The following is a 26,681-nucleotide window of genomic DNA, read 5'->3' on the forward strand; positions in this document are numbered from 1 at the left end:
CCCGGCCGGGTCGCGGAGGGGCTCGAGGCGGTGAGAGCCCTTTGGGCCAGGCGCTCTCCGGCTGCGATCCCCAAATGCAGGAAGGCCAGCCCAGCTGAGCTTACTTTTAGGCATGGAGAAGGGGAATTCCCCATGATGGAGGTCCCAGACAGCCTCTGTGTGGTTTTGATAAGGAGCCAGGCACCGCTTAAAGGGCTCTCCTGTGCCGTTCCTTCCAGGGGCCACCGACCCGTGTCAGGTGTTAGTCAGCAAAAGGAGGGAGGGGGCTGTCGGGGGGGCTGTGATTCACTTTTGGACAACGGGAGAGCCTGGTTACATCATTCTCCTCGCCTGGTTTCTGAACGGCTTCAGCGGGTTTACAAACATGTCATGCTTCTCCCCAGGGAAACCGCTGCGTCTTGCGAGAGGCATCGCCGTTGTCCCTTGCGTGTTTCCATCCCGTTCTCGTCCATCTCTGGAGTCCGAACAGGATGCGTGTTCCCGCGGGAGCGGGGAAGAGCTGGTGGAGCCAGGCAGGTGACGGTGTGCTGGGGTTGCAGGTAGTCCCTGGAACCCACCCACCAAGACACCCGACGGTCAGAACCAAGGCTGGAGCCAGCTGCTGCTGGAATAAACACCACAGATTTAAGCGTTTCCATTTCACAGAGGCCGACTCCAGCTCCCCAGCTCCTCACCAGCAGGCACAACGTTGTACCTGGCAGGGCGTTGGGTCTACGCTCGCCAGGCGTGAACTGTGAGGCCTGAAAAGCGCCTTGCTTTAGTCCGGCTGGTTTAGGTGGTGGGAGCATGGGTGTTGGCAGGAGGGGTGAGGAGCCAGGGGGTCTGGGGCCTGCCGGCAGCCTAGGTACCCGTGGAGGTGGTCGGTCAACGGTGTGCTCTCACCCAGCGCCTCTCCACCTCTCTAACCAGCTGCAATTTGTGTTTCTTACCTGAGGTTGCCAGCTTGGGCTGGCCCAAACGCCAGGACGAATTTCACTACGAAAACCAAAGGCTCTTGGTTATAGAATCATAGAATCACAGAATGTCCTGCGTTGGAAGGGACCCACAAGGATCATCGAGTCCAACTCCTGTCCCTGCATAGGACAACCCCAAAAATCAAACCCGTTGGTACCGTTGGTCCTTCCTCATTCCTTCTGTCCTGCCGTGCTCCCAGGAGAGCAAACTCACCTGACGGCAGCTGTGATTCATGAGCACGCCTGCGTGGCTGTGAAGATGTGCTCATAGCTGACACTTTTACATACTAGGGGTTTTTTGGCGCGGAGGGTTGGGTTCAGCACCTTCAGTGGAGGCTCGTTCATGTGAAGGCACCTTGATTGCTTCCGTGTTTGCGGCCGTGCTGCGGGAAACGGGGCGAGAAGGAGTACAGGCCACGGGTGGGAGTGATGGAGCTCTCCCGTCCTCCGCTCCTGCCTGTTTTGGTTCAGCACCAGCCTCCTCCATGTTGACCCCACTCAGGGGTGAGCAGGGTGGGCCTTGTGCATGTCTGGTGGTGTGAATCCCGAGTGGAAACGGCCCAGCGGCCCGAGGTGCCCGATAAATCCACCCGCCATCAGTGCTGCTGGGAGAACGGGGCGCATTTCAACCCCAATGGGGCAATGGAGGCAGCCAGGGCCTGGCTGTCACGGGTGGCCGTGGCGGGGAGCTGGCCGCGGGGCAAGGCGGGAGCAGAGGGGCAGCTGCAGAGCAGGCGGTGGGTGCAGCCGGTTTGGCACAGCACCCTGGGGCCACTTGTGGGCTTAGCTCTGCAGCGGGCTGCGGCCGATGGATGCCTCTTAGCATCAGCAGCGGGTTTTGGTGGGGGCTGCTGCTTGTGCCGCACTGATCGGATGCGTCCCGGTGCTCCGGCAGCGAAGGGAAGCAGAAGGCCGACGGTGACGCTGTGAGAGCTGGGAGGAAGCTCCAGCCGCAGGAGGGGATTTCCAGAACATTGTGATCTGCTGCTTATGCAAATCAGGAACTCAAATTAACCTGGCAGGATGGGAGGGCTCTGGGATGGAGGGCAAGGGAGAGGCAGGGGAGGGAGCCTGGGAGAGTGGGCTGCTGGGAGAGGGAAGGAGGGAGCCAGGAAGGGATCGGGGTAGGCAAGGGGTCTCCCGCAGCACCCTGCCTTCACAGGGGGTCAGAGTCGCACCGTGGCTTTCCAGGGATGCCGGGCTGGCCACTTTCACTTTGCTGGGTTTACCCTCTTGCTGAACGAGAGCTTCTTTCTGCCTCTGGCACGTGAGGCAAGGCTCAGTGTCACCCGCTTCGCAGGAGGGGATCACCACCTCCTGCCTTCCTCCACAGCCTCACCATCCTCCCCCTCCCTCCTCCACAGTCAGCAGGGGATGGGTTATGGTGGGACCTGGTGCAGCCCCACAGCAGATATGCCAAGAACTGTGGGAACTGGATCCGGGAGCACTCAAAGGATTTCCTTGTGTGCCTTAAGCTTTGAATTATTCAGAGTCCAAATTTGCAAGATCAACAACAGGCACAGAGGGGATTTTCCCCTCTTCCTCTCTCGCCAGGCCATGTCTCATCCAGTTGCAATGCCTGAGAAAAGGGTTCCTCAGCAGTCATCACGTCCTGGAAAGCTGACTGCAGGGGTGACGGTGTGGGGAGAGCAGCCCTGGCGAGCTCAGCCGTTTCCCCAGCCTCAGCTCGCTGTGGGGAACAGGCTGCTCAGTGAGCGGCACGTGGATGTGAAGGGCAAGGCTGCTTCTTCCTCCTTTGGCTTGGGAAGAGGAAGACCTGAAGAAGAAAACTCTGCCAGCTCCCAAGACTCAAGGCTAGGTTTCTCCCCTCTGGGGGAAGGGGTGGGTGGGATGGAAGTGGCTCGCTCATGTTGCAGCGTTGGGCCAAGGACCAAGACCAACATCCCATGTGTCTCTGCACCAGATGCGGCTCCTCCCAGGGTTTGGTAGTAAAGAGGATCTGCAGTGGCCCCCAGAGCTGACTCAGAGGGAGAGGTCCGACCCTCTGCACACCAAATGTGGGCTCACGGGGTTTTTTGGATGTTGCAACCTGTGAAATCTGGCATTGGCTTTGCCTGGAAGTGAGTCCTTGCCCCCAGCATTGCTGGTCAATGTGCAGGACAGCCGTGTGCAAGGTGCTGTTGTGTCAAGCCCAGACCCTGGCAGCAGCTTCTCTGCAGCAGCCCTGAAGGCTGAAGCGTGGGTGGCCAGCACGGACCTGCCTCCAGCCCTTGCCCTGCTCACAGCCTTTCTAATTCTTCCCCTTTTTTGTGCCCATCATTTTGTCCTCCCCTTTCTTTGCTTTCCTTGAACCGCTTGCCGCCTTGTCAACCACAGAGGCAAGGCGTGAGATCTGCCATCGATTGCCCTCGGATTGGGCTGGTTGGAGCCAGCGGATGGAGCGGGGCTGTTCCTGGAGAGCAGTGCTATGAAGTGCATTTTCTCTAGAGACCGGGATGCTACAGGGATGAAGCTGCTTTGTCTCAAGGGTCTATATCCTGCCCACGTATGGAGGGTTTCATGGGCAAAACAGTCCTCACTTGGGGAATTTTTATTTAATTTATTGTCAGTTAACACAAATGGCTAGTGAGTGATTTGAGCATAAACAAAACAAGTGTTCTTCCTTCCCCAGGCTTGGTTTAGGCCAAACATGTTCTTTCCCCTTCCTAGACTCAGTGTTCCTTGTTTCACCACAGTTTACACTCATTCACTCTGTCGCAAATCCTTTGGCAAGGTGACAAGTCACGTGTAACCTTCTGGCTGCTGCTTCTCTGTGCTTCTTACTGGGTTTCTCGACTCCTTTGTGCTTCTCCGTGTCCCAGGGTCCACAGCCTGTCCTGGTGCTGCCCGTCCCCAGGCTCCTCTTGGTTCACTTGGAGTCTTTCTAAAGCAACAGCCCTGCCCAGCGCCTCCTCCTTCCTCCTGGCTGCTTTTGCCCAGAGCATCTCATGTTCCCCAGGCCTCAGTACTGGTGCCGGTTCTGTTTAATATCTTTATCAATGATTTGGATGAGGGGATCGAGTGAACCCTCAGTAAGTTTGCAGATGACACCAAGTTGGGTGGAAGTGTTCATCCGCTGGAGGGTAGGAAGGCCCTACAGAGGGACCTGGCCAGCCTGGATCGACGGGCTCAGGCCAACTGGATGAGGTTCAACAAGGCTCAGTGCCGGGTCCTGCACTTGGGTCACAACAACCCCATGCAACGCTGCAGGCGTGGGGAGGAGTGGCTGGAGAGCTGCCTGGTGGAAAAGGACCTGGGGTGTTGGTTGACAGCTGCCTGAACATGAGCCAGCAGTGTGCTCAGGTGGCCAAGAAGGCCAATGGCATCCTGGCTTGTATCAGGAATAGTGTGGCCAGCAGGACGAGGGAGGTGATCGTCCCCCTGTGCTGGGCACTGGTGAGGCCGCCCCTCGAATGCTGTGCTCAGCGCTGGGCCCCGCACCCCAAGGCGGCCCTGGAGGGGCTGGAGCGTGGCCAGAGCAGGGCAGCGAGGCTGGGGCAGGGGCTGGAGCACAAGGCTGGGGAGGAGCGGCTGGGGGAGCTGGGGGGGCTCAGCCTGGAGGAGAGGAGGCTGAGGGGAGCCCTCATCGCTCTCTGCAATGGCCTGAAAGGAGGCTGGAGCCGGGGGGGGTCGGTCTCTTCTCGCCAGTAACAAGCGATGGGACAAGAGGCAATGGCCTCAAGCTGCGCCAGGGGAGGTTTAGGTTGGATATTAGGAGAAATTTCTTCCCCGAAAGGGCTGTCAGGCCCTGGCACAGGCTGCCCAGGGCAGTGGTTGAGTCCCCATCCCTGGAGGTATTTAAAAGCCGGGGAGATGTGGTGCTTGGGGACGTGGTTTAGTGGTGGGCTTGGCAGTGTTGGGTTAACGGTTGGACTCGATGATCTTAAAGCTCTTTTCCAACCTAAAAAATTATGTGATTCTATGACTTCTCTGGGCCTGGTCCGCAGTTCTCAGGCTCTCCAGCACAGAAGGCAGCAGGAGTTTAATTCATTTGGCAGTAGGAGATGCATTTACTGCTATGCATGACACCAGACGGGAGCAGGTCTCCAAACAGGAGCTGACTGCAAATTCATCAACCTCTGCAAGGAAGCATCGGGGTGAGAAACAGGGAGAAAAGGCCCCAGGTGCAGAGTGGGTTCCAGGGGCCATGCTTGTGCTTCCCAGGGTGCCGTCACCTGCCTGGCGTTGCCCTCGGGGTGGGCAGCTCTGCTGAACTCAGTCCAGTTTGTGGTTCCCCCTGGGAGGGCAGCCCCAGGTGTGCTGCCAACCCCAGCAGCATGGGGGCGGGATGCTGAAATACCCTGTGCTTAAATAGGATATTGAGTGTGCTTGAGTATTTGCATCGATTAAAATGCCGCTGGCTGTTTTCTGCTCCAGCTGTAGCAACTGCTGCTGGAGATGGATTACTGTGGAGCTGGGGCAAGATGAAGGCTTTTTGGCAGCAGAACGTCCCAGGAGAGGGAGTTGCTCCAAGGAGGAAATCCCATCTTGCTCTCCCGCCCTGTCCCAAACCACTGTGTTACTCTAGTATCTTGTCCACGTCATAGGAGCAGCCGGCAGTGGGTGCCAGGGAAAATCCTGGCCTTGGGACCGATGCGCTGGGATCAGCCAGGCTTACTGGTGGCAGCGTCGCCCCGAGCCGGGCTGGGGACTGGCCCCGAGGGGCTGCCTGGTCTCAGTCTCGGTCCTCTGCCGCTCCGAGGCAGCTGGGCTGTAGGTGACGGAGTCACAGGCTTCTAGCAACTGTGGTACAGCCAGAAATTTCTCTGGACCGCTTATGCCTGTGCCCAGGGAATACACCCCTCTGTATGCTCCCCGAGAGCCTGCGCTTTGGCAACAGGGAGGCAGGATGATAGCTCACACGTTGCAGCCCTGTGCTAACGCTGAGCAGATTTCCCCCCCTGCTCTGGAGGAGCAGAGCTCTGCTGCCCCAAATCTGGCTTTCCCAGGGGTGCAGGGCTGTCTCCCGAGCCCCAAAACTCCTTTGGACATTGCAGCTGGGTCCCTGAGAGCACCGTTCCCAGCTGCGGGGCCGTGGCCAGCTCTGCTCCCCGCAGTCGCTGTGCTGTGCCCAGCTCTCCGGCAGCCTCACGCCCCTGCTGTGAAGCTGAGAGCTGCAGTGCTGAGCCGCAGGAAGAGATGGGCAGATGAAGATTGGGGTTTATATCCTCCCTTCAGAACATCTTTTGCATCTGCTTGAAGCCTTTACAGCAGGTTCCCGGCCAAGCAGGTGACCCGTGAGCTGCTGTGGGCATGGGGTGGGCTCAGCCACCCAGGTGCCACCAGGACTGGGATGCCCAGTCCTTATTACACACAGGGGCAAGACAGAGGCACCCAAATCTCTATGGGAGAGAGCGAAAAAGCTTCAGCCAGGCCCTTTTCCCCTGAGAAAGGTGATTTTGTTACAAGGGGATGTTTTACAGGAAGGCATCAAGAGAATTTTCAGTGGAATAACAACCAGCTGAGTTGTTTCAGCTTCCCTGGTTTGTCTCTACATGTTGCTGCTTCTTGACCTCAGCTGGTTTTGAAGTGTTCTAATCATACGGTGTTATTATTCCTAATGCTGCTTTGATATTTTGAAGGTGAAGCTTTCCTCACCCGGCTGTTCTGAGGAAAACTTGGGTATTCAAGACTTTTTGTTCCAACTTGGAAACAATTGAAAGTGCTGGGATTCCCCACTTTTGGAAATTCCAGTTCTTTTCTCCTGGGTGCTGGGAGGGAAGTGCAAACATAAACTGTTTGGGGGTGTAGCCTCTATGGCATGTGCCTTTCAACTGCTTCTTCAGCAGCTTGAAAGCACAGGAAACCACTTGCGGGGACGTGTGGATGCCATCAAGTCCGATTTGTATCTGTTTTATGAAAGCATCATCCACACAATGGCACGAACCCTGCCGGGGGTTTTTACAGGCATGAAGTGAAGCTCTCAGTGAAATCCCTGCACTGCTGCCAGCCCCAGATGCATTTCCAGCCCCTTTCTCAGCAGTGGGGGACCCTGCGGTGCTGCTCAGAGGGGCTTTGGGGTCTCCAGGGCCCTCCCTGGGGCTGGGGCAGGGCTCCTGCCTGCATTTGCATACGGGAGCAAGGAGACACTGAGACTCCTCAGCACGGGCTCAGTCCCACCCAAACCTGCCCCAATAAATCCACTGCTCTTGCTCCAGGGTCAGCAACAGTAAGGTTTTATTGATGAGATTTAAAATTCTCATTTCCATCTGGGTAAATTCCTGGGTTAGTGGCATCTTTGGGTATGAATTCTTTTGCACCGAGACAGACAATAATCCCCCTACCCAGACCCCTCTGCTCCCCTCCCAGAGACTCCCCCGCTTGCAGTGTGGTGTTGCTTTCCAGCGCAAAGTGAGTCGTCCTCTGCAGGGAACCGAGCGGCCCCCGAAGCCCCCGAAGCTGCAGTGGCATCAAGGCAGTGGGTGCGTGCGTGCTGGCTCAGACACGAAGAAGGGGCTCCCGCGGCCGCCTAGTCCTCCCCACCGCACAGGGCCAGCAGAGCCTTGCGGTAGTCGCCGGAGGTGTCCTTCTGCAAGAGGGAGACCCATGTCAGAGAACCACCTACTGATGCCTGCCCTGGGGAAGCCCAGTTCAAGGGCACGGGGAAGGCACAGCTCCATGCCCTGGCCGCTCCACAGGCATCCACGCAGCAGTGGAAGATGTCGGCACATCCCCTCTACGGCCAGAGCTGCCAACGCTGGGGCAGGTTCCCCCTCCCCAGGCGATGCTCAGCCCCTGTGCCGCTCATAGCACCGCTCACGGCTCGGGTCCCTGCAGGGCTCGTGCCCAGGGCTCAGCCAGACAAGGTGACAAGCTGGGGAGGGATGCCCGTAGCCCCTCACCTCGATCATGTGGTGCAGCGATTTGTCAAACAGGTCTACAAACTCGCTGCGGATGTTGAGCAGGTCGATCTCACTCCGGGAAATCATGATCCGGGTGAGGGTCCTTTCATCAGTGCCAGCACCCTGCAAAGGGGAGCTCGAGTAAATAACGCTGGAGGGACTGGGGCTCAGGGACCCTGCCGGCATCTCCAGCACAGTCCAAGCTGGGGAGCGGGTCCAGAGGAGGCCACAAAAATGATGAGAGGGCTGAAACACCTCTCCTATGAGGAAAGGCTGAGAGAGTTGGAGTTGTTCAGCCTGGAGAAGAGAAGGCTCTGGGGAGACCTTATTGTGGCCTTTCAGTACTTAAAGGGGGCTTATAAGAAAGATGGGGACAGACATTTTCGTAGGGCTTGTAGCAATAGGACAAAGGGTAATGATTTTAAACTGAAAGAGGCCACATTCAGACTAGATGTAAGGAAGAATTTTTTTACAACGAGGGTGGTGAAACACTGGAACAGGTTGCCCAGAGTGGCGGTAGATGCCCCATCTCTGGAAACATTCAAGGTAAGGTTGGTCGGGGCTCTGAGCAACCTGATCTGGTTGAAGATGTCCCTGCTCACTGCAGGGGGGTTGGACTAGATGGCCTTTAAAGGTCCCTTCCAACCCAAACTATTCTATGATTCTACGATCTCTTCTTGGACATCTGCTGGGCTTGCTGCTGGCAAGACACAAGCCTGCTGCATCTCCTGCTAGCCCCAGAAAGCTGATGTGGTGTTGGTTTGAGCTCAGCCCTACCCTGCTCCCTCAGGGATGGCCAGGGACAGAGCCCATCGCTGCCGTGGGGTTAAATCAGAGAGTCCCAAAGGGTGTCTGCCCAGCATAGCCCCCTCCCGCAGCCCGACCCCAGGAGAGCCCGTCTGCACCTTCATGGACTTGTAGAGCTTATCAGCGAAGAAGGCTGGCTTGTTCTTCACGCTCCGGACTGCAACACAGAGGGGAGAGAAAGTGGGCTCCTTGCTCGCAGCACCCAGGGGACCCGTCGCAGCAAGGAGCTGTGCCACCCATTAGGTCAGCTGCAAAACCTCCTTGGTACAAGGGTGCAGGCTTGGCCCCGTAGGACGCCCTATAAATGCCCCAACCCCATGCCGTGCTGGGAGTCTCCATGGCCCAAAGGCAGCAGGAATCTGCTGTCACGTTGCCTTGGCAGAGGCAGGCAAAGGGGCTGCCTGGCCTCCGGGGAGCCCGGCCCTGAGGGAGCACCCGTCGGGCACTGACCGATGGCCAAGAAGGCGTCCCTCACGTCTCCTGACATCCGCTTCCTGATGGCGTGCTCCACGTCGTGGTTGGTCATTTTGATGAACTCCTGAAACACTGGGGCAGAGGAAAGAGTCACCGCCGAGCTGCTCCATCCCAGCCCTGGGCACCCAGGAGACCCGAGCCTCAACCATGGAGGCTTCTGGACCAGATGGGACCAGAGCAGCCTTTGGTGACCTCAACCAGCCACCCCAAATGCCATCTCCTCCCACCACTGAGGAGACAGGGCCACCCCAACCTCCTGCTGCCCAGGAGTGCTATCCAGCCCAAATCAAAGCACTTGTGTCACAGCTGAGGGTCCAGCAGCGATGGAGAAATGTGGTCCTACCTCTGCGGAGGTGTGGGTAGCTGCGGGTGCAGAGGATGCTGAGGAAGCGGGTCTCCAGGGAGTCACTGGAGTCGTTGCTGGAGACGTCGGCAAGTTTCTGGAAGAGGAACCGAGAGTGAAGAGGGAGGCAGGGGAACGGGCATAGTGGAGAAGGGCAAAGACATCAAACAGCTCTTCCTGGGATAGCCAGTCCTGAACACCCTCCTGCAAAGAGGGTGGCCTCTCATGAGCAGGAAAATAGCTTTTTTTTGGCCAAAAAGGGCATTTCTTATGCATGGATGTGAAGGTGCATGGCTGCACGCTCACGCATTACCTCTGAGAAAAGATGTTTTCCAGTTTTTATGAAAAAAGCTTTGCAATGCTCATGGTTAAGACTTTTTTTTGTCCTTTGGGGAGGATGTTTTGAGGGTGACCAATATTGAACAGGAAATTCAGAGCTGCCAGACACAGGAGCCACCCTCCACCCTGGGCTGCAGCAGTGCTGCCCACGGGCAAAACGGCTGCCACCCCTGCGGCAGGGCTCAGTGGGGAGGCTGTATGCATCGTGCCTGTTAGGCTATTGCAGTAGAAAGTCATCCCTTCCCCAGTTCCCACTTTCAGTGAGCCAGGGAAGCCAGTCCTGAGTCCCACACTGCCAGGACCATGGGTCCTGCACGCAGGCAGCAGGCAGGATTGGTCCCCAGCTCTCCCAAGGGCAGGAAGGTGGCTTTCCCTCTCTCCTGCCCTGCCCTCTCCCTGCCCAACGCTGCAGGAAAAAGCCCCCGTGCAGGTCCCATCTGTCCCCTTGCAAAGATGCAAGACCCTGGAGCCCCAAGCAAGCGAGCACAGCCCATGTGGTCAGAGGAGCCTGGCATGTGGGGCTGCTATTCCCAGCCCTCCACCCGAGGACCGCAGCATCCCCTCAAACATGCAGAAGGCTGAGGAGCGAAAGGGCGGGCACTCACCAGGGTCTCAGCAACAACCTGGTGGAGAGAAAGAGACAGACAGGAAGACAACAGGGTCAGAAGGTGGTGCTCAACCTTTATCCTTCCCTGACCAAGCCTGGGCAAAATCCCCCCAGATGACCTGTCTCCAGCTGCCCTGCTTCCCTGTGAGTGGGGACCTGTGTCCTCCTCCAGTCTGGCCCCTACACTGCTAGCTGGGACGGGTGATCTTTGGCCAAGCAAAGTGAGCCCCCCACCCCTGGGACTTGGGTACCAGCCCGTTGCTCCTTGGGGAGCATCCTTGCCTGGCCCCACACTGGCTCACGCCAGCCTGCCCGCCGCTGCCAGGCGCAGGCAGCAGGAGAAGGGGAAGGACGGCTTTGCTGACAAAATACAGCGTGGCACCAGGCCAGCTGCCACCCGGCTGGCTCGTCCCCGTGTTTGTCATCCCTGGCTCTCTCTTTCTCTGCAGCAGGTCGAGGCGAGCGGCAGCGCATGCAGCGGGGTGCAGGCAGCGCAGCATCCGCTCCCTCTGCCGGCAGCGGCCCCGCCGGGAGAGCTGCACATCTGCGTGCTGCCGGCATGCGTTGGAGCAGGCGGTGCTGGGGCAGGACAGCCAAGCGAGAGCGCGGGTTTGGCTCTGCACCGAGCTTCCCAGCCCCTTTCAGAAAAGACTTGGCTCGAAGGAGCAGGAGGCCAAGGTGCACAGCCCGAGGGTCACAGGTCTCCTGGGACCGGGAGCTGAGCCAGGCAATGGGGCCCCTGCAGCCCCTGCACCGTTTCTGGCTTTTCTTCCCCCTCCGGTCCTGGCTCACCACAGCCCAGTCAAGATGAGGTAATGGTTTGGGGGCTGGGGCTGGCATCCCGGCATGCTGGCAGGGTGAAAAGCAGCTTATAGGCTTCAGGGCTGCCCCATGCACAACACAAAGGGGTGGGTGGCTCCTGCAGACCAGCCCAAAGCTGCCTTTGAAGCTCAAGTGCCAGATGTCAGCATCAGCATCTGTGACTGCACCCCAAAGTGGCAGCTCTGCCCGAGAAATGCTGCAGCCCCCAGCTGGGAGCTCCCCAGGGCTGGGCCTTGGGGCTGCTCTCATGGTTTGCAGTTTCCCCGTGCATGAAGCAGCAGAGCCCAGGGCATCAGAAATCAGGACTGGGAGCTTTTTCTCCAAGGGTGTCACTTCACCTGGCATCTCCCCCTGCAGCTTACAGAGACCCTGCCCCAGCAGCATTTGCTTCCCTGAGGATGCCATTTGCGGACCAGCGGATGCAACATCGTCGTTTTTATTTTATGCACAGCCGGTAACAGCCCTGCTGGTACGGTTCTTACCTTGGCATCTTCATGCGCCTGTGTGAGGTTCTCTGGTCCTTCATCGCGGTTGCCCTGTGGTTCAATACAAAAATCATGGAGCTGGGGAGAGGACATCTCCCGGGAGACCCCCAAGCGAGGGGGTGGCAGACAGGGTCCAGCAGCGCTGCCCAGCCGGGCAGTGATGCTCCGTCTTCTCCATAGCCACCGTCCTCACAGAGCCCACCGCTGCCCGCGGCAGGGAGGGGACAGTCCCCAGCGAGAGAGCCGCCCTTACCAGGGCCAGGGAGACGAGAATCCTCTTGAAATGCCCCGATGTGTCGGAGCTCAGGTCGTCTTCCAGGCGCTTGTGGTAGGCTGTGGAGAAGGGGGACGGCTGAGCCCTGCACCCTGCCTGCAGCTCTGCTTCCCACCCACCAATGCCTGTTGTGGCCACGATCCCCGTGGGGCCTGCGGATGGTGGTGGCCATCCCCCAGCCTTCGCATGGCTGAAGCAGATGCCTTCATCTGCTATTTTCAGGCCCGGGGAGGAGGGGATCACCCCAAAAGCTCTAATGCCCTGGGCACGAGCACAGCCTCTTGCTCCGGGTGCTCCTGAGGGAAAGGGATCATGGCAAAAGAGTTGTCAGGGGAGGAGACATCGGTGGCAGAGCTGAGGCATGTCACCGTGACACAGAGGGAGGCCAGGACTAGCGCTGTGCTGGGGGTGACCAGCCACAGAGCCATCTGTTTAAAACCATGGGCTCTCTGGGGGAGAAGAGGCTGGGTATTCAACCCGGAGCTTGCAGCTCTTGTTCCCTAGGGAGAAGGGGGATGGATGGAAAGGAGAGAGAAGTGCAGGGTCTGGGGGTGTGAGAAATCACAGGATGGATTTGAGGACTCCTGCTAGCCTCATCCCAGGTTCCCACTTCTCTTTAATAAGGTGTTGGACCTGGAAAAGAGCTGCTCTTGCCTGGAGGGACTAATAGCCCTTCACAGCACCAAGCCATGGACCCAACCCAGAGACAAAAACTGTACCCCAGGCTCTGGAAAGGGCCTCGTACAGCGTAAAACGTGGTCTGTGCCCAGGACCTGGGTGCTCCCCACGTCCCTCCTGTGCCGTACCTTCCTGATACGCCTTGTTGATAGCTGCGATCTCCTGGTTGTTCCGCGTGGCCATGATTTCGATGAGGACGCTCTCATCTGTGCCGGCCCCCTGGAAGAGAGCGGCATGGCGGGGTGCTGCGGGTGCCAGCGCTGGACGAGGACACGGCGGCATCGCCCCGCCAGTGCCAGGCAAGGCGGGACTGCTCTAACCCCAGGGCTGCCACGTGCCAACAATCCAAGTCCAGCAAATGGCTCCAAGGGCTGGTAGGAACCAGCACAAAAGTGCCCAAGTGTGCTGCTAGTGGGGTCCCAACTGGTGTGACTGGTGGATAGTGCTGCATGCCACTGGTTTGCTCCTACCCTGGCTCTCCTGTGGCTGCCTGTGCCTGGCAGGGCACTGCTCATGCTGCAAAGCGGGGATGCTCTGTAAAGCAGCGGCAGGCCTCCCTGCTTTGTGTATGAGCTGGCTAGAGCATGCTGGGCTGCAAAGGGGGCAAACTGGGCTCCCAGCAGGTCTTGAGTGCAAACCAGGTCTTTGTCCTGGTGCTTTCTGCTCTGCTTTCCTTCCATATAGGAGAGGAGAGTCTGGGGGCGTGGGAAGCTGGGGTGCACTCACAGCCTGGGTACAACCACAGCAAAAACCGTCTCATCCTCACGTGCTGAAGCCGATACCACCAGTGTGGCAGTTACCTCCACAGCCTTCCTCAGCTGCTTGGCATCGTACTGCGCCGGCGTCAGCATGAGCCCGAGGATCAGCTTGGCCAAGCTGCCCGACAGCTCAGATTTCAGGTCTGCCATCAGGTCCTGCAAAAGCGTTTGAGGGTTCAGTCCCCAACTCCTTCTGTAGGGATGGACCAGCCGAGGCAGGGGAAGGAGAGTGTGGAGGTGGGAGACATCTGGGAAGACCCTTGGGGTGGTTTAAGGTCACATTTTGGGGGGTGCCTCTGGGGAGATCCTGGCTCCGGAGTCCTCTGTGTGGGACCGAGGATGGGGCAAGCGAAGGGGAAGGGACACCCTCCCCTCGGGCTGGTGGTGCACCCAGAGCACCCAGGCTGCTTTGACAACTGGTCTTCCTCGGGGGAGTCATGCTGGGGCAAATCAGGGTGCCCTGGCTGCCCACCGCTCCCTGGGCAGGATTTCTTTCAGCGAGGGACAGGTCTCCGCATGGGAGGGAGCGGGATGCGGACAGAAGGAAGGAGCAGGGTGGGAGGGGGGGCTGGCAGTACCCTGCCGTAGTGAGCCTTGTAAGCCTTTAGGATCTGCTGCCTCTGGGTGTTGCTCCTCTGCGTCACCACCTCGATGATGGCCCCTTCGTCCGTGCCTGCAACAAGAGCAGCGATGCTGGGGAGAGCCGAGGGGGCCAGCAGAGCCACACTGTCACCCCTGGCCGCGAGCACGTCGCCATCCTATCCCATAAACAGGAGATGGGGAAGAGGGAGCTCCCATGGCTCCAAAACTGTCTCTTTTCCCTCTCCCCAGGGCTTTCACGCAGCCCTGCGTGGGCCAGGGTGGGTTTTCTGCCCCAGGAGCTGGAAGGGCTGGGTGCACGGTCCCCGCTTACCCAGGCCCTTCATCGCCTTCCTCAGCACCTGCGCGTCCCCGTCATCGTTGAAGCCTCCCGCGGGCTGCACGGTTCCTCGCAGCTGTGGGTGCACAGAGGGGTTTGGGTTCATCCCTGAGCTGGGTGGGATGGAGGGAGGGATGGAGAGAGAGAGAGGGATGGAGAGAGAGAGAGGGATGGAGAGAGAGAGAGGGATGGAGAGAGAGAGAGAGGGATGGAGAGAGAGAGAGAGGGATGGAGAGAGAGAGAGAGGGATGGAGAGAGAGAGAGAGGGATGGAGAGAGAGAGAGAGGGATGGAGAAAGGGAGGGAAGGTTCCACCCGGCAAGCCGAGGCCAAAGCAGGTTGTGTGTTAGTGCAAGCACCTGGGGCTCAGTGAGGATGTCCCTGCCACTGTCACCCCTTCCATTGAGGGGCAAACCATAGCCAGGCCAGCAGAGAGCAGGGAGAAGACGGCAACAGACAGTCCCTGGAGTCTCGGTGTCCTGCTGGGTGTTATACCCGCCTCCCCAAGCGCTGGGACACCTCGGTCTGGGCTGGCCACATCAGCTGAGAGCCAGAAGAGGAACTGCTGAAAGGGACTGCCCTGTAACTCTACCCTCCTGCCCTGTAACTCTACCCTCCTGCGTCCTTACAGCTCCCAGCACGTCTCTGTCCTCCCCATGCACGCAGGGCTCAGGGTGCCTTTTCTGAACATCTCAAAGCGCCCTTTTGCAGGTGCCTCGGGCTGCATGCAGGGTGCTGGCTCCCTGTGGCATGGCCGTGCCCCGGCCAGCCCTGGGGAGCAGGAGGTCTTCAGCGGGCACCGGAGCCAGGGCTGCAGGTGATGGATTGCACAGACATGCAGGGCCTGCCGCCCCGAGGGAGGGAGGCCTCAGAGAGAGGAGGGGGTTAGCGGAGCCCGCGGGGGGCGGCCAGCCCTGCTGGGGTTACATCCTGCCAACCTCATGCCCTAAAACCAGAGAAAGGTGTCAAGAGAAGCAGCGGAGCAAGAGGCAGAGCAGAGGTGCGGGGCTGGCCATGCCCCATGGCAGAGAGGAGCAGCCGGGGGGTCCTAAGCTGGCGGGGAGCGGAGAGGGGGTACGGGGGGGTACAGGGGGTGCTGACCTCTACTTTGGCCACCGCGCTAAGCTCCCACATCCGATAGGCCACCTGCGCCGCCTCGGGGAAGAACTCACCTGCGGCACTGCAACGGGAGGGCAAGGACAGGGGACAGTGAGCCGTGGGGGCCCTGTGCCCCGCCAGCAGCCGCCCCCCATCCCGTCCTGCACCTCCATGGGCGATGTTTTGTACCCGCCGGGTGCCGGGCACAGGGGCAGGTGGGCAGGAGCCGGGTGCTTGCTGTGAGGCTGGGTGGGAATGGAGGGGATGCGGGTGGTAAATCCCAACCGCCCCCACCAGAGCGTCCTCCCTCCAGGTGTTTGTCTCTGCCCTGCGGGGCTGCCACGTCCCGAGAAGGGACCATGGCATCGTGGCTGGCCACGCAGAGGGGCTGCAGGGCCCCTCGTACCAAACCGCTGTCACTGCGGCTGCTGCCAGTCCAGGTGCTCCACCAGGCTCTGACCCAGAGGTTTGTACCCAGCACCAAGGGGATGAAGAGGGACAAACAGGGGTGACAGGCGGTCTTACTCATCGTCCCCGCCGCACAGCTTCAGCAGGGCCTTCTTGTACTCCCCGGAGGTGTCCTCCTGGAAAGACAGATGGAGATGGAGAACCATGCGGCAGGGAGGGTCAAGGTAGTGCCGTGGGATGGGGGCATGGAGAGGGGTCTCCCTATGCCTTGTCCTCAGAGATGGACAGCCGGCACAGGGTGGCTGGGGAGGGTGCTCAGCCCTCCCACGGGCGCTGGCATCATGAAGGAGGTAGCACCAGCAGCTTCTCGGAGGGCGACTGAGGACCCCTGGCACTTACCTTTATCATGTTGTAGAGAGATTTCTCATACTTGGTCCTGAACACCTCGCGGATGTCCAGCATGTCGATCTCGCTGCGGGACACCATGATGCGGATCAGCGTGTTGTCTCTTGTGCCCAGCCCCTGCAATGGAGGAGCCCCCGCATCAAGCCTGGGATGGCCAAGCAACCCCGCTCAGCCCATCACATTTGGGACCCTCTATCAAATTTCTACCCAGCCCTGGGTCTGAAGGAATAACTCCTTTGGAGGGAAGAGCAGAGACACCAGGTCACATAGGTCCTGTCTTCATGGACCTGCGTCACCCTGCCCTCCAGCAGCACCCTGTGGCAAGGGGACCCCTCCTCCAGCCAGCTCCCCATGACGCTGAGGGGGGATATCCTGGAGGAGGGGCGATGCACTCACCTTCATAGCCTTGTAGAGCCTTTCAGCAAAATACTCTGCAGTGCTTCTGATGCACTTAACTGCAGGGAAATAGAGGCATGGTGAGGGACGCCGGCACCCAGCTACGCCAGCACCCCAGCCTCTGAGCACCCATTCCCCTCGGGCACCACATTCAGCATCCCCACCCGCCCTGTAGGAGCCTTCCAGAAACCAGGCACAGCCGCAACCCCGACCCCGCTGGCTCTGGCGCTGAGCCCTCCCACCGCGGCAAGGCCAGCAGCGTGTTTTCGCAGCACTCCCCACGCAGGGGCTGACTTACCCACAGCCAGCATCAGCTTCTCGAAGTCACCAGAGAGCTCTCCCCGGATGCTCCTCTCGATCGGCTTCCCAGAAATCTTCAGGTACTCATCAAAGACTGCAGGACGAGAGAAAGATGATGCCTGGAGAAGCTGCCAAGATACCTTCAAGGCCAACCCCGAGCTTGCAGGAGATGCTCACCCAGGCGCAAGTGCTGCTTGCTTCGCCGGCCAAGGATGTAGATGAACTGGGCCTCGTCCGTGCCCCATTGCAGCTCACCAGCTTCCAGCAGGTCCTTGTGGGATGGGGAAAACGGCAGAGCCCGAATCAGGGTGCTGCTCATGTGGGGCTGTGCCCAAGCACGGGTGCTGTGGGTGCCCACCCGCTTTTTGCAGGCCTTAAGTCCGGATGGACCCAGTGCCACCAGCCCCATCCCTGCCTGGATGCCACCCGCCCCAGCAACCTGCCAAGCCTCACCTTGGCATCCTGCTCCACCAGGTCCTCGCTCACCACGTCATCCTCCTCCCTGGTGCCCTGTGGGACAGAGACGGGCTCAGCCCTGCTGGGCGCAGGCACCCACTACCTACAGATGCTGGACAGATGGACATACCTGAAGCAGAACAACGAGCATCTTCTTGAAGTGGCCCGAGGTGTCTCCAACAATGTCAGCCTCCAGGTCTCTCTCGTAGGCTGGTGGAAGAGGGAGAGGTCAGGGGCTGGAGAGCTGGATCCCCCTACCTCTGCCCCTTGTCCTGGCCTGAGGGGACACAGGGCAGCCCCTGCCCTTCCCCAGCCCTCACCATCTTTGTAGGCGGCCACCAGGTCATGGATCTCTTGGTTGGTGCGGGAGGCGAGGATCTCGATGAGGCACTTCTCATCCGTGCCGATGCCCTGTGGGCAGAGACGCAGCCCTGTGAGCAGCGGGGCCAGCCGGGGTGTCCTCAGAGGGGCCCCGGGGGGGCTGCCCACCCCTTACCGCGATGGCATCTTTGATCTCCTTGGCGTCGCTGTAAGCTGGGGGCCGCATCAGGCTCACGATCAGCCGCTCAAACTTCCCTGTCAGCTCGTACTTGAGGTCTGCGATGAGGTCCTGGTGGAGGGGGAGAACGGGGCTGAGGGACCCTTTGCTCCACAGCATCTCTGTGTGGGTCCAGGGAGCGGTGGGTCCCTGTGTGGGCTGGTTGGTAGCAGCCACGGCCACCTGCATCTGCAGTGGGGGCAAGGACCAGGGAGGATTTCTGCTGTTACCTTCCCGTAGAGGGACTTGTAGGCTTGGCAGATCTCCACTCGCTGCTTGTTGCTTCTGGATGTGATGAGGTCGAGGATGGCCTCCTTGTCGCTGCCTGCGGGGAGAGCCGGGACTCCCATTTAGCCTCATGGCTGGGTCTCACCTGCCATGGCTGGGCTCATCATAGCCAGCCTGCCATGCCCAAAGCGGCTTCAGACTCGGGGCCGGGAGGAGAAGCAGAGCTGAGCTGGCTCCAGGGAGGAAAGGGGAACCAGGGGAGGTCCTGGCACACTGCTGAAGCAGACAGGCAGCTGAAAGGGGAGGCGATGCAGGATGCCCAGCCATGCAAGGGTCAACCGAAGGAATAGAGGACATCAGGGTGGCCCCGGGGTAACAGTCCGGAGGAGTGTCCATACCAAATCCCTTCATGGCATTGTACAAGGCCTCTGCGTCCTGGCTGGCATCAAAGCCTGGGAACTCCTTCACTGACCCCCTGTAGACCTAGGGGAAAGGAGGCGAGAAGGTGAAAAGGGAAGGAGCAGCCCCCACTGGAATGGGGGGAAGAAGAAGTTGAAGCTGAGCAGGACCGGGGCGAGATCCGCTCCCGCTCGGGCTGCCCAAAGGCAAAGCTCAGCCTCAAACATAAACACTTGTCCTTCTCCTCAGTTATTTCCTCTCCCGTTTGCTCTCCCCGCTGTGCAAATTGTTTGCATGCCAGGTCACCGGAGTACACAGCCTTCCCTCTTGTATCTCACTGGCATCGCTGTTTGCTGCTTGTGCCCTGTGTTTAAGCTGAATACAACCCTCCCTGCCGTGTCACCAAGAGCTGGTGGTTTGAAGAGAGGTTTCTTGAGCACATTTGGGTTCCCAGCTCCATCTGGGGGGGTTCAGCAGGAAAAGGGGAGACCCCATGGGAGGGCTGGACACCCTGAACGCAGGGGAAGGCATGGAAGGACCAGGGCAATCCTCCTGCAATGCAGCCAGGAGCTAAGGGGGTGGATTGGGAGCGATGAAGGAAGTCATTTTCCTGACGCCTGTTGTGAGCAGGGAAACCCTCCGGATGCTGAGGATGCCCAAGATCTGCATGGCCTCCCAGCGAGGAGACACATTTACAGGCACAAAATCATTGTGGGCTGCTAAGTGGAAAGCACTGAGAAGTGCCAGAGCTGCCAACAGCTTGTCCTGCCCCGGCGTGTGCTCCTGCAGGGCCCAGGCTGGTCCGAGGGGTCAGAGCAGAGATCCTGGATACAGGGAAAGACTTTCCTGGGAGCCTGAGAAATCCTGGGGGGTGGCATGATCCACTTGTGTCTGCACCTGCAGGCTGCACAATGGGGAGCCCAGGAGCGACACCCCCAAACAGAGACCTCGGGGAAAAAGCAGGGACCGGGATTCCCCTCCGCAGGTCAGCTTTGCTTGGGGGAACTCGCCTCGGGCTGGACTCCGAACAAGATCAGCACAAACCCTGGGTGGAAGCAGATGTGAAACCAGCCCGGCCCCACATAAGGAACTGGGACACATCCCAGCCAGAGGCAGGGAGTGGGAAGAGCTGAACAGCAGCATTTTCTTAGCGGCCGCGCTGGGGAGCGGGAGGGCTGAGAGCCAGGCTGAGCCGGGGCTCTCAGCTGTGTCAGCACCCTGGGAAACTTTGGGCATCCTCCCGTGGCTCTGCTTGTACTGTGTGCCAGCTGGGTGCCTATACCTCCCAGGGCTTACTTGCTCAGGAGCTGCCGCAAGGCTTGTCTAAAATCCCCAGAGCTGTAAGAACGCCCAGGGCTGTTGCCAGCGTGGGCATCTGAAGCCAACATGTCCCTAGAGAAGATGGGCATCAGGCAGGCAGCACCAGTGCCAGCATCCCTGACCCAGCAAGTGCCTCCAGGAGTGAACCCAAGGGGATGGACACGGGGCAGCCCTGTACCCATCACTCCTCCAGGCCCCATCCCAATGCTGTGGCACAACAGCTCCACTGCGCATCTCACGCAGCTGGTCTCGGTACCGCCATTTTCCAGGGAGAAACCAGTCCATGCTGAGCACATCCCACAGGGCCTCTCGGGAGGAGCTGCTGGCACTGGTGTCCCACGTGGTGGGGACCAGGTCGGGCAAGAGGAGACGCTGCCCTTCGAGGGAGCCAGGCGGGCACAGGGACGGATCGTATTGCAAGTGATTTCATCCAGAGAGCTGGATTTAGCCCTGCTTCCCGGCAGCTCCCAGACCCTCCTGGCTCCGTGTAAGCTGCTGCCCACACACATGCCTTGCAGAGACATAAATAAGGAGTTGCAGGGCAAAGGAGGTGCCTGGAGGCAGCAGGAGGGGATGAAGGTGGCTGGAAGGTGCTGGGGTCGCATGAGTGGTGATGGGGAGACAAGACGTTGGCCCTGGTTAAATGGGGAGGAGGAGGAGGGCTGCGTTCCTGCCTGCTGAGCCATCGAAGCACGAGCTGCCTGCCTTGCCTCAGTGCTGCCATGGTGGGGGCGAGGGAAACTGAGGCCGGAGCTCAGCACTGTGCATCGCCCCACGCTCCCTGCACTCTTGTGGGAACGAGCTCCAGGGAGGTGCAGAAACACCCCTCGGGAGGGAAACAGCATCCTGCTCCCTGTGCCCTCCTCACATCCCCATCCCCCTTTCGGTCCCCGCTTCAGCTGCCGGGGGCCCCCCGCCTCCCCTCCTCCAGCCTCTGAGTCATCCCGGCCGGCCCGGGACCTCCCAGCTAAAAATAAGCCAGGCTGGGGCTGGGAAGGTGGAAGCAAAATTCCCAGCGTGGCTTTGCTCTCTCCCACCATGGCTTTGCTCTCTCCCACCACATGGCTGCTTGGGGTCCTGGACCACCGCAGGGGTGACGCTCACCCGTGCTGTGCCTCAGTTTCCCCACCCAGAGGCAACCACCCCCGTGGCTGGGCAGGAAGCCACGGGTAAATTGGGCTTGAGGCAATGATTTCTTGATTTCTTGAGGGAATGGAAAGCAGAGCCTGGCCCCCAGCAGTGGAGAAGGGAGGCTCTGGACTTGGACTCCTGCCCTGCCTTGCACAGTGCAGGCAGGCTGGACCCCGCAGGCAGGCTGGACCCTGCCAGCCACAGCTGCCCACGGAGGCAGGGTTTTCCACCCACGCCGAGATGTTTTCCTGGCTGCGAGGGAGCACCTGCTCACCCAGCTGCCACATTGCACCAGCGCCGGCTTGGAGGGGGGAGAAATCCAGGCTGGGGCGGGGAGAGGCCCAAGTGGGGCTGCACGCCTCGCAGCGGGCTCAGGCACAGGCGGGATTTCTCTCCAGCGAAAGCCCAAATCCCCAGCGCAATGTCTCTTCTCCTCCCCTTCCCACAGCCCCGCTTCTCTCCCCCATCCCACTGTGGTCCCAAAAGGATTTTTGCTGCTCGCTGTCCCTGCTCTCCCGGCTCCCCGCCCCGGCGCTTCCCCCATCTGCATCCCATCCAGACAGCACTGGCTGGAGAGGCAGGAATGTAAACAGGCTCCGGGCAGCATCGCGCCCCGTGCACGTCACCACCATCCTTGCTGCGCAACGGAGACGCTGCCCCAACTCGGGGGTCTGCCCTGCGGCACCCTCGGTATCCATCCCCGCCGTGTGTGGGTCACCCTTACCTTTCCTTTGGGTGCCATGGCTTCCCGAGCTGGAAATCACCGGAGCGAGGGCAAGGAGGAACTGCGGGAGGGAACAGAAAAGCCGCTGTGAGCCAAATCCCCCTCTCTGCAGGCTGCGTTAGTTAAGGGAGGCTTCGCTCCCTCCCTCGGGCTCTGCTGCCAGCCATCGCTGCGGGAGCGGTACCCGCAGGAGGGCGATGGCTGGGTGCTGCTGGGGAGGCTGAGGGAGAGGGGCTTCGCCAGCCACCCCGCAGTCACCAGAACTGAAATCCTTTGGTATCTGGCACCGAGTTGGGGACCCCACGGCCGGGGGCAGTGGAGATGGGCCCCTGCGCAGCTTCCTGCCAGCGCCGAGAGAAACCGGGAGGGGAAGAAAATGCTGAATACATGGAAATGGGCCGAGCATCCTCCACGGGGCTGACCCTCCTTGCTGCACCCCGCAATGCTCTCCCTGCAGCCCCCCAAACCCTGGCACCATCCCAGCTCCAGCAGCTGCTGTGGATGCCCTGTTGCTGCACGGTGCCGGGGCTGGGCAGCCCCTGCAAAGTCCCACCAGCTTTATCTGAGTTTCTGTGCACCGAATCAAGGCCGTTATCAGTCCCACGCACCCAGCGCAACCCAGGAAACGCAGTCGGGTTTCCAGGGTGACTCGCAGGTTGTTTTCTAACACTAGCACCATTTATAGCTGCAACCCGCTGCGGTGTGGACTCTCCCCACCCCCCCAGAGAAAGTCCCCAGACAGCGCCGTTTGCTCCGAGAAAGCTGACAAAGGGAGAGAAACAGCTGGAAAATGGAGCGCGGCCATGAATGAACCGCTGAGCGTCAGCTGAGCTCCAGCCATGAGGCACGGCTCCCTCCTCGCCAGCCCTCGCCCTCCCTCCGAGACACGTTGCAGGAAAGCTCAAGGCGCCGTGGGGCTGCTCTGGGGGGGTTCTGCCCCCAGCCGAGCTTGATTTCATGCCATGGAGCGAGTAGGGGAAAAACAGATGAACTTTCCCAGCCTGGCCCCACATCCCTACAAGAGCACCCATGGAGGGGGAGACCCAGGCCCATAGCTGTTGGTGCGGCTGGGTCACCCCGCTCGGGTGCAGGAAGCGGGCACCCGCGGGCATCCTTGCCGAGGGAAGGAAGTTTTGCAGAAAACCAGACCTGCCTTTATCTCCCCTTCCCCTTTCAGCGGGGGAAGCTGCAAGCCTCGGCCACCCTTCTCCGTGGCTTCTGACCCACCATGTGCCCTGTGCATAGTGGGGCTGCACTGCAGCCGGGTGCTGGGTGGGTGCCAGGGGATCCCAGCCCCCAGCCCACACAGCCTTTTAATGCCACTTGGGAGCCTGTACGTGAAGCTGTGTACCCTCCAGGGAACAGAGAAAGCCCTGCGTGGCACAGCCCTCTTCCCTCACTCCATGTATGCGGCAGCTGGGCTGAGACCGCCCAACTCATCTCAGCAGTGGCAGAGAATCCCCGGCCACACCCAGTCCCCAGCCTGTCCCTGCAGCGCCCCATCCCTGTCCCCCACCGCTGCTGACACCTCCGCAGAGGCTGGGGGAGCAGCCCCAGCTCTTGCCCTGCCAGCAGGCGATCCGGGGAGGATGCCCGAACAAACACACTGCATCCGTGGGGCAGATGGCGAAATCTGGAGGCTGCAGAGCCCAGGCACAGGGATGTACCTGCCCCCTGCCCCCAAATGATGGAGAGGTTTGGGTTGTGGGGTTCCCTGGAGAGAAAGTGCCATGGGAAACCCTAAATGATGTGCACAGCCCGTCCCCTTTGCGGAATGACCCGCCTTTGCCAAAAAGCCCCTGTCCCCCCGGCAGCGTGCACCCTGCCGGCCTCTCCATGGCCCCACCACGGCTTTGGGCTCAGGGGTTTCACCCCAGGAGCCCAGCAGCTATTTTGGCAGCCCGCTGCCTGGCGGGGCCCTCCGGGCACGGCCGCACACAGCAAAGGCCACAGCACACCCAGCACCCCGCCACCCGTCGTCCTGCCCGTGGGGCGGAAAGGGAGCTTTGCTGGCTTAAAAAAAGCGGCATCCGTCCTCCCTGCATGGCAAGGGAGATCCTCAAAGTCCCCTGCCCCACCCCAGTGCTGAAAAGTCCCCCTGCCCTTCTAGTGCTCCGTGCCTCTGAGGGTGTCGTACGGTGCGTTTGCCTGTGCAAAACTCGGTGGGTGCTGAATCAGGGGGATTCTCCCCACCGAGGCCAGCTCGGACCCCTGCATGGAGGGATGGGCGTTTCCGCGGCCGCCGCAGTGCTGGGGCACGGACAAAGGCGCATCCCGGCCGGGACACACCCATGGGCCCCGCAGCAATGCCTGCGCCCGCCCGAAAAAGCACCCGCTGGCAGTGTAGCCCCCAGGCTTTTGTTAAAAAAGATGGATTTTTCATAAAAAGAAAAAGAAAACAAGAATCCCCCCTGCAGCCACCCCTTGGAGGAAGCCTCTGCTTGCACGGCTCACCGCCCAGCTAGGGCTTTCCTCCCCTCGCCACCGCGGTGGCTTTGCACACCAGCACCGTCCCCCTGCCTACCAGCACGGTCCCCCCGCACGCCAGCGCAGACTTACGGGCGTCACCGAGGTCTGGCCGGGCGCGCTTGCGGGAACAGCCAGCGCGCTCGGTGCGTACTTGTGGCCGTACGCTCGTCCTTGGCGTGCAGCTGTTTCCTCCCGGCGAGACGTCACCGCTTACGAGCCCTCCAGTCCCCGCCTGCCATGGCACTGGGGTCAGGGCCACACTCCCACCCTTGCTGCCATGCCAGACCTCAGCCCCTCGGTTTTGGGTGCCCAAGGTGCAGGGGGACCCGATGCTGCCCACAGAAGCACCCTGCACCCTGCCAGGGTGCGGGGAAGGGGGTCACTCAGCAGAAAAGCCTCACCGTCCGCATGCAGGGGCTGTGTGCCAGCAGTGGTGACGCGCATAGTGTGAGGCGATAACGGTGATTGCACTTAAACTACAGAAATTTCACCCCCTTCTGTCCCCCTTGCCCCGCTTTCCTGGTGAGCGCTGGGGTGCAGGGTACCCCGCTGCCTCCTGGGCTGGTCCTGCTGCCAGCCACCTCCGCCTGCACCAAATCACACCCTTCCCTGGTCATGGTTGGGAAAGGTCCATCCCTGAGTCTCTCTGCAAAAGCCAAGGGGGAGAGTTGGTCCCCCAGGACCTGCTTAAGGGGGAAGGTGCTGACTAGGGCTGTGCAAGCAACATCCGTGGGGCAGGAGCCAAGCTGTCACAGGGAGCTGGGGCAAGGCAACCCAAACCTTCCCTCCTGTGCTGCAGACACGGGGATGAGAAGACCTTGCAGCACAGCCATGGGTAGAGATGCAGGCTGAGCCTCTCCAGATGCTCCTGGCAGGCTGTACCGCTGCCCGCAACGCCCGGAGGCCCCTTCCTTCCCTGCCTTACCCAGGTTCACCCCACTCCTTCTTTACCACCACCCTTTGCCCCAACCAGCAGAGAAGCTGCAGAAGGGCTGGCGGGGCTCCCCAGGAGCCACGGGCAGTGGCGTCCGTGCTCTGGCTGATACCAGCAGGAGCAGATGAAACCAAGGGCTTCCTTGAGATGTTGAAGTCTGCTGGAATATGACCATTCAGGCATCCAAGTGCTGGTGGTACCCACTGGCTAGAGCATCTCTCGGGGGCTGCAAGGCAGCTGAACTGCTCAGCCCTGCCTGCCCTGGGAAGTGGTGGTCCTGGGCAGCAGGGACCCCAGGCTGGGTGCGACATGCCCGATGGCTGGCACGTGGCCACAGGGCTGTGCTCTCCCAGGGGACTGGAGGCACCCTGGGAGGGGGAGGCCCTCATGGCCAGCTAGCACCGGCTGCTCCTCCGTGCCCTGTTGTTCCCTCAGGCTGGCGTTGGTGTCTGGAGACCTTGCTCATGTGAGACAGCGTGGGTGACAAGCACATCTTTGTTCACCCTGTGCTGCAAGGCAGGACAACAGCCCTGCTCTCCTCCCGGTGCGCTGAGCCTCCCTGCCCCAGAGGTACTAGCCCAGGAGCTCACAGGGTGCAGTGGGGACATGGGGCTGCCCCATAGAGCCAGGACAGGGCAGCCTTGTAGTTAGAGCTTTATGTTTTAGGTGCTCTAGATCCTTCCTTGCTTTGGTCCTGCGTGGCTGATGTCCCCTGCCTCTGCTCCTTGCAAGCTGAAGGCTCGAGAGCATGCTGAACTACATTACAGTCTAAGAAGTTTTTGTCCCCAAATACTGTAAGCAGACTCAGCCTGAGCACTACCTACAATAAAATCATAGCGCTTCACCCCAAAATACCAGCTGCTAGCTTCTCCTCAGAGCCTAGACTTAGTCCTCTTCTCCCAGGGTGATGAAGACCAGCTGGGTCATACCATAGCTTCCCCACCTCCTCTCCCTGTTAGGAGCAGCCCTACAGAACAGCTGTGCTGGGGCCTGAGGGCACTTATATGCCTTACTGGTCCTGAGCAGCCTCACCTGGGACCCCCACCCACACAACCCTGGGCCCCTATTTAAGCCCAGCCCTGCATGCATCCTAAGCCTGCCTGTACTCTGCTGCTTGGCTCCTGTGGGCTGTACTTCAGGAGGGAGCTACTGTGCTAGGGGCATTCTTAGTGCCCATTTCATTCCCCATGGAGGAGCATCCAGGTCTTGTTGCACCCTTGCAATCTCTTGGCCACGACAGGGGCTGGGATGGGGCAGGTGTTGCTTTGGCTGAGAGCTGCAGCCCCAGCCCTGCTCCCAGGGCAAGGCTGGATTGATCAGTGATAGATGGTGCTGCTCCTGCTCTGCTACAAGCTGTGCTGATTAGGTACTTCTTTATCTAAGGCTGCTGTGTCTATGCACTGGGGCTGTGCTAAGGTGTGGGCAGCAACTGGGGTCTTGGTGTCCAAATACTGGGGAAGTGAAGGCAGCCTCAGGACTTTGCTTCTGGGAGCTACAGGTGGATGTGCTGCTGCAAATATCCCATGGAGCTGGGTCTGTGCTCCTCTGCCTTGCTGCTGCAGTCAATTCTCAGAC

General features: G+C 60.2%; 1 protein-coding gene across 2 annotated transcripts; it reads right to left on the bottom strand.

Annotated features, from left to right (window-relative positions):
- Positions 1 to 7,258: 7,258 nt before the first annotated feature.
- Positions 7,259 to 24,350, bottom strand: ANXA6 (annexin A6). Of its 2 annotated transcripts, XM_082324578.1 has the most exons (26): positions 24,263 to 24,350; positions 21,704 to 21,764; positions 18,528 to 18,612; positions 18,132 to 18,226; positions 17,860 to 17,973; positions 17,684 to 17,774; positions 17,494 to 17,573; positions 17,361 to 17,417; positions 17,085 to 17,178; positions 16,906 to 17,001; positions 16,608 to 16,666; positions 16,206 to 16,328; positions 15,924 to 15,982; positions 15,402 to 15,480; positions 14,296 to 14,377; positions 13,961 to 14,055; positions 13,425 to 13,538; positions 12,753 to 12,843; positions 11,926 to 12,005; positions 11,670 to 11,723; positions 10,364 to 10,381; positions 9,420 to 9,516; positions 9,053 to 9,148; positions 8,701 to 8,759; positions 7,796 to 7,918; positions 7,259 to 7,482 (listed from the first exon to the last, which is right to left on the bottom strand). In XM_082324578.1, the coding sequence occupies exons 2-26, from the start codon at positions 21,719 to 21,721 to the stop codon at positions 7,423 to 7,425; spliced, it is 2,019 nt and encodes a 672-aa protein (XP_082180704.1). In that variant the 5' UTR covers positions 21,722 to 21,764; positions 24,263 to 24,350; the 3' UTR covers positions 7,259 to 7,422. The 2 variants fall into 2 exon arrangements, with proteins under 2 accessions (XP_082180704.1, XP_082180705.1); XM_082324579.1 differs by lacking the exon at positions 10,364 to 10,381.
- Between the last annotated feature and the right edge of the window lie 2,331 nt (positions 24,351 to 26,681).

This window comes from Platalea leucorodia (genome assembly GCF_965183815.1).
Source record: "Platalea leucorodia genome assembly, chromosome: 11".
Taxonomy (NCBI): Eukaryota; Metazoa; Chordata; class Aves; order Pelecaniformes; family Threskiornithidae; genus Platalea; species Platalea leucorodia.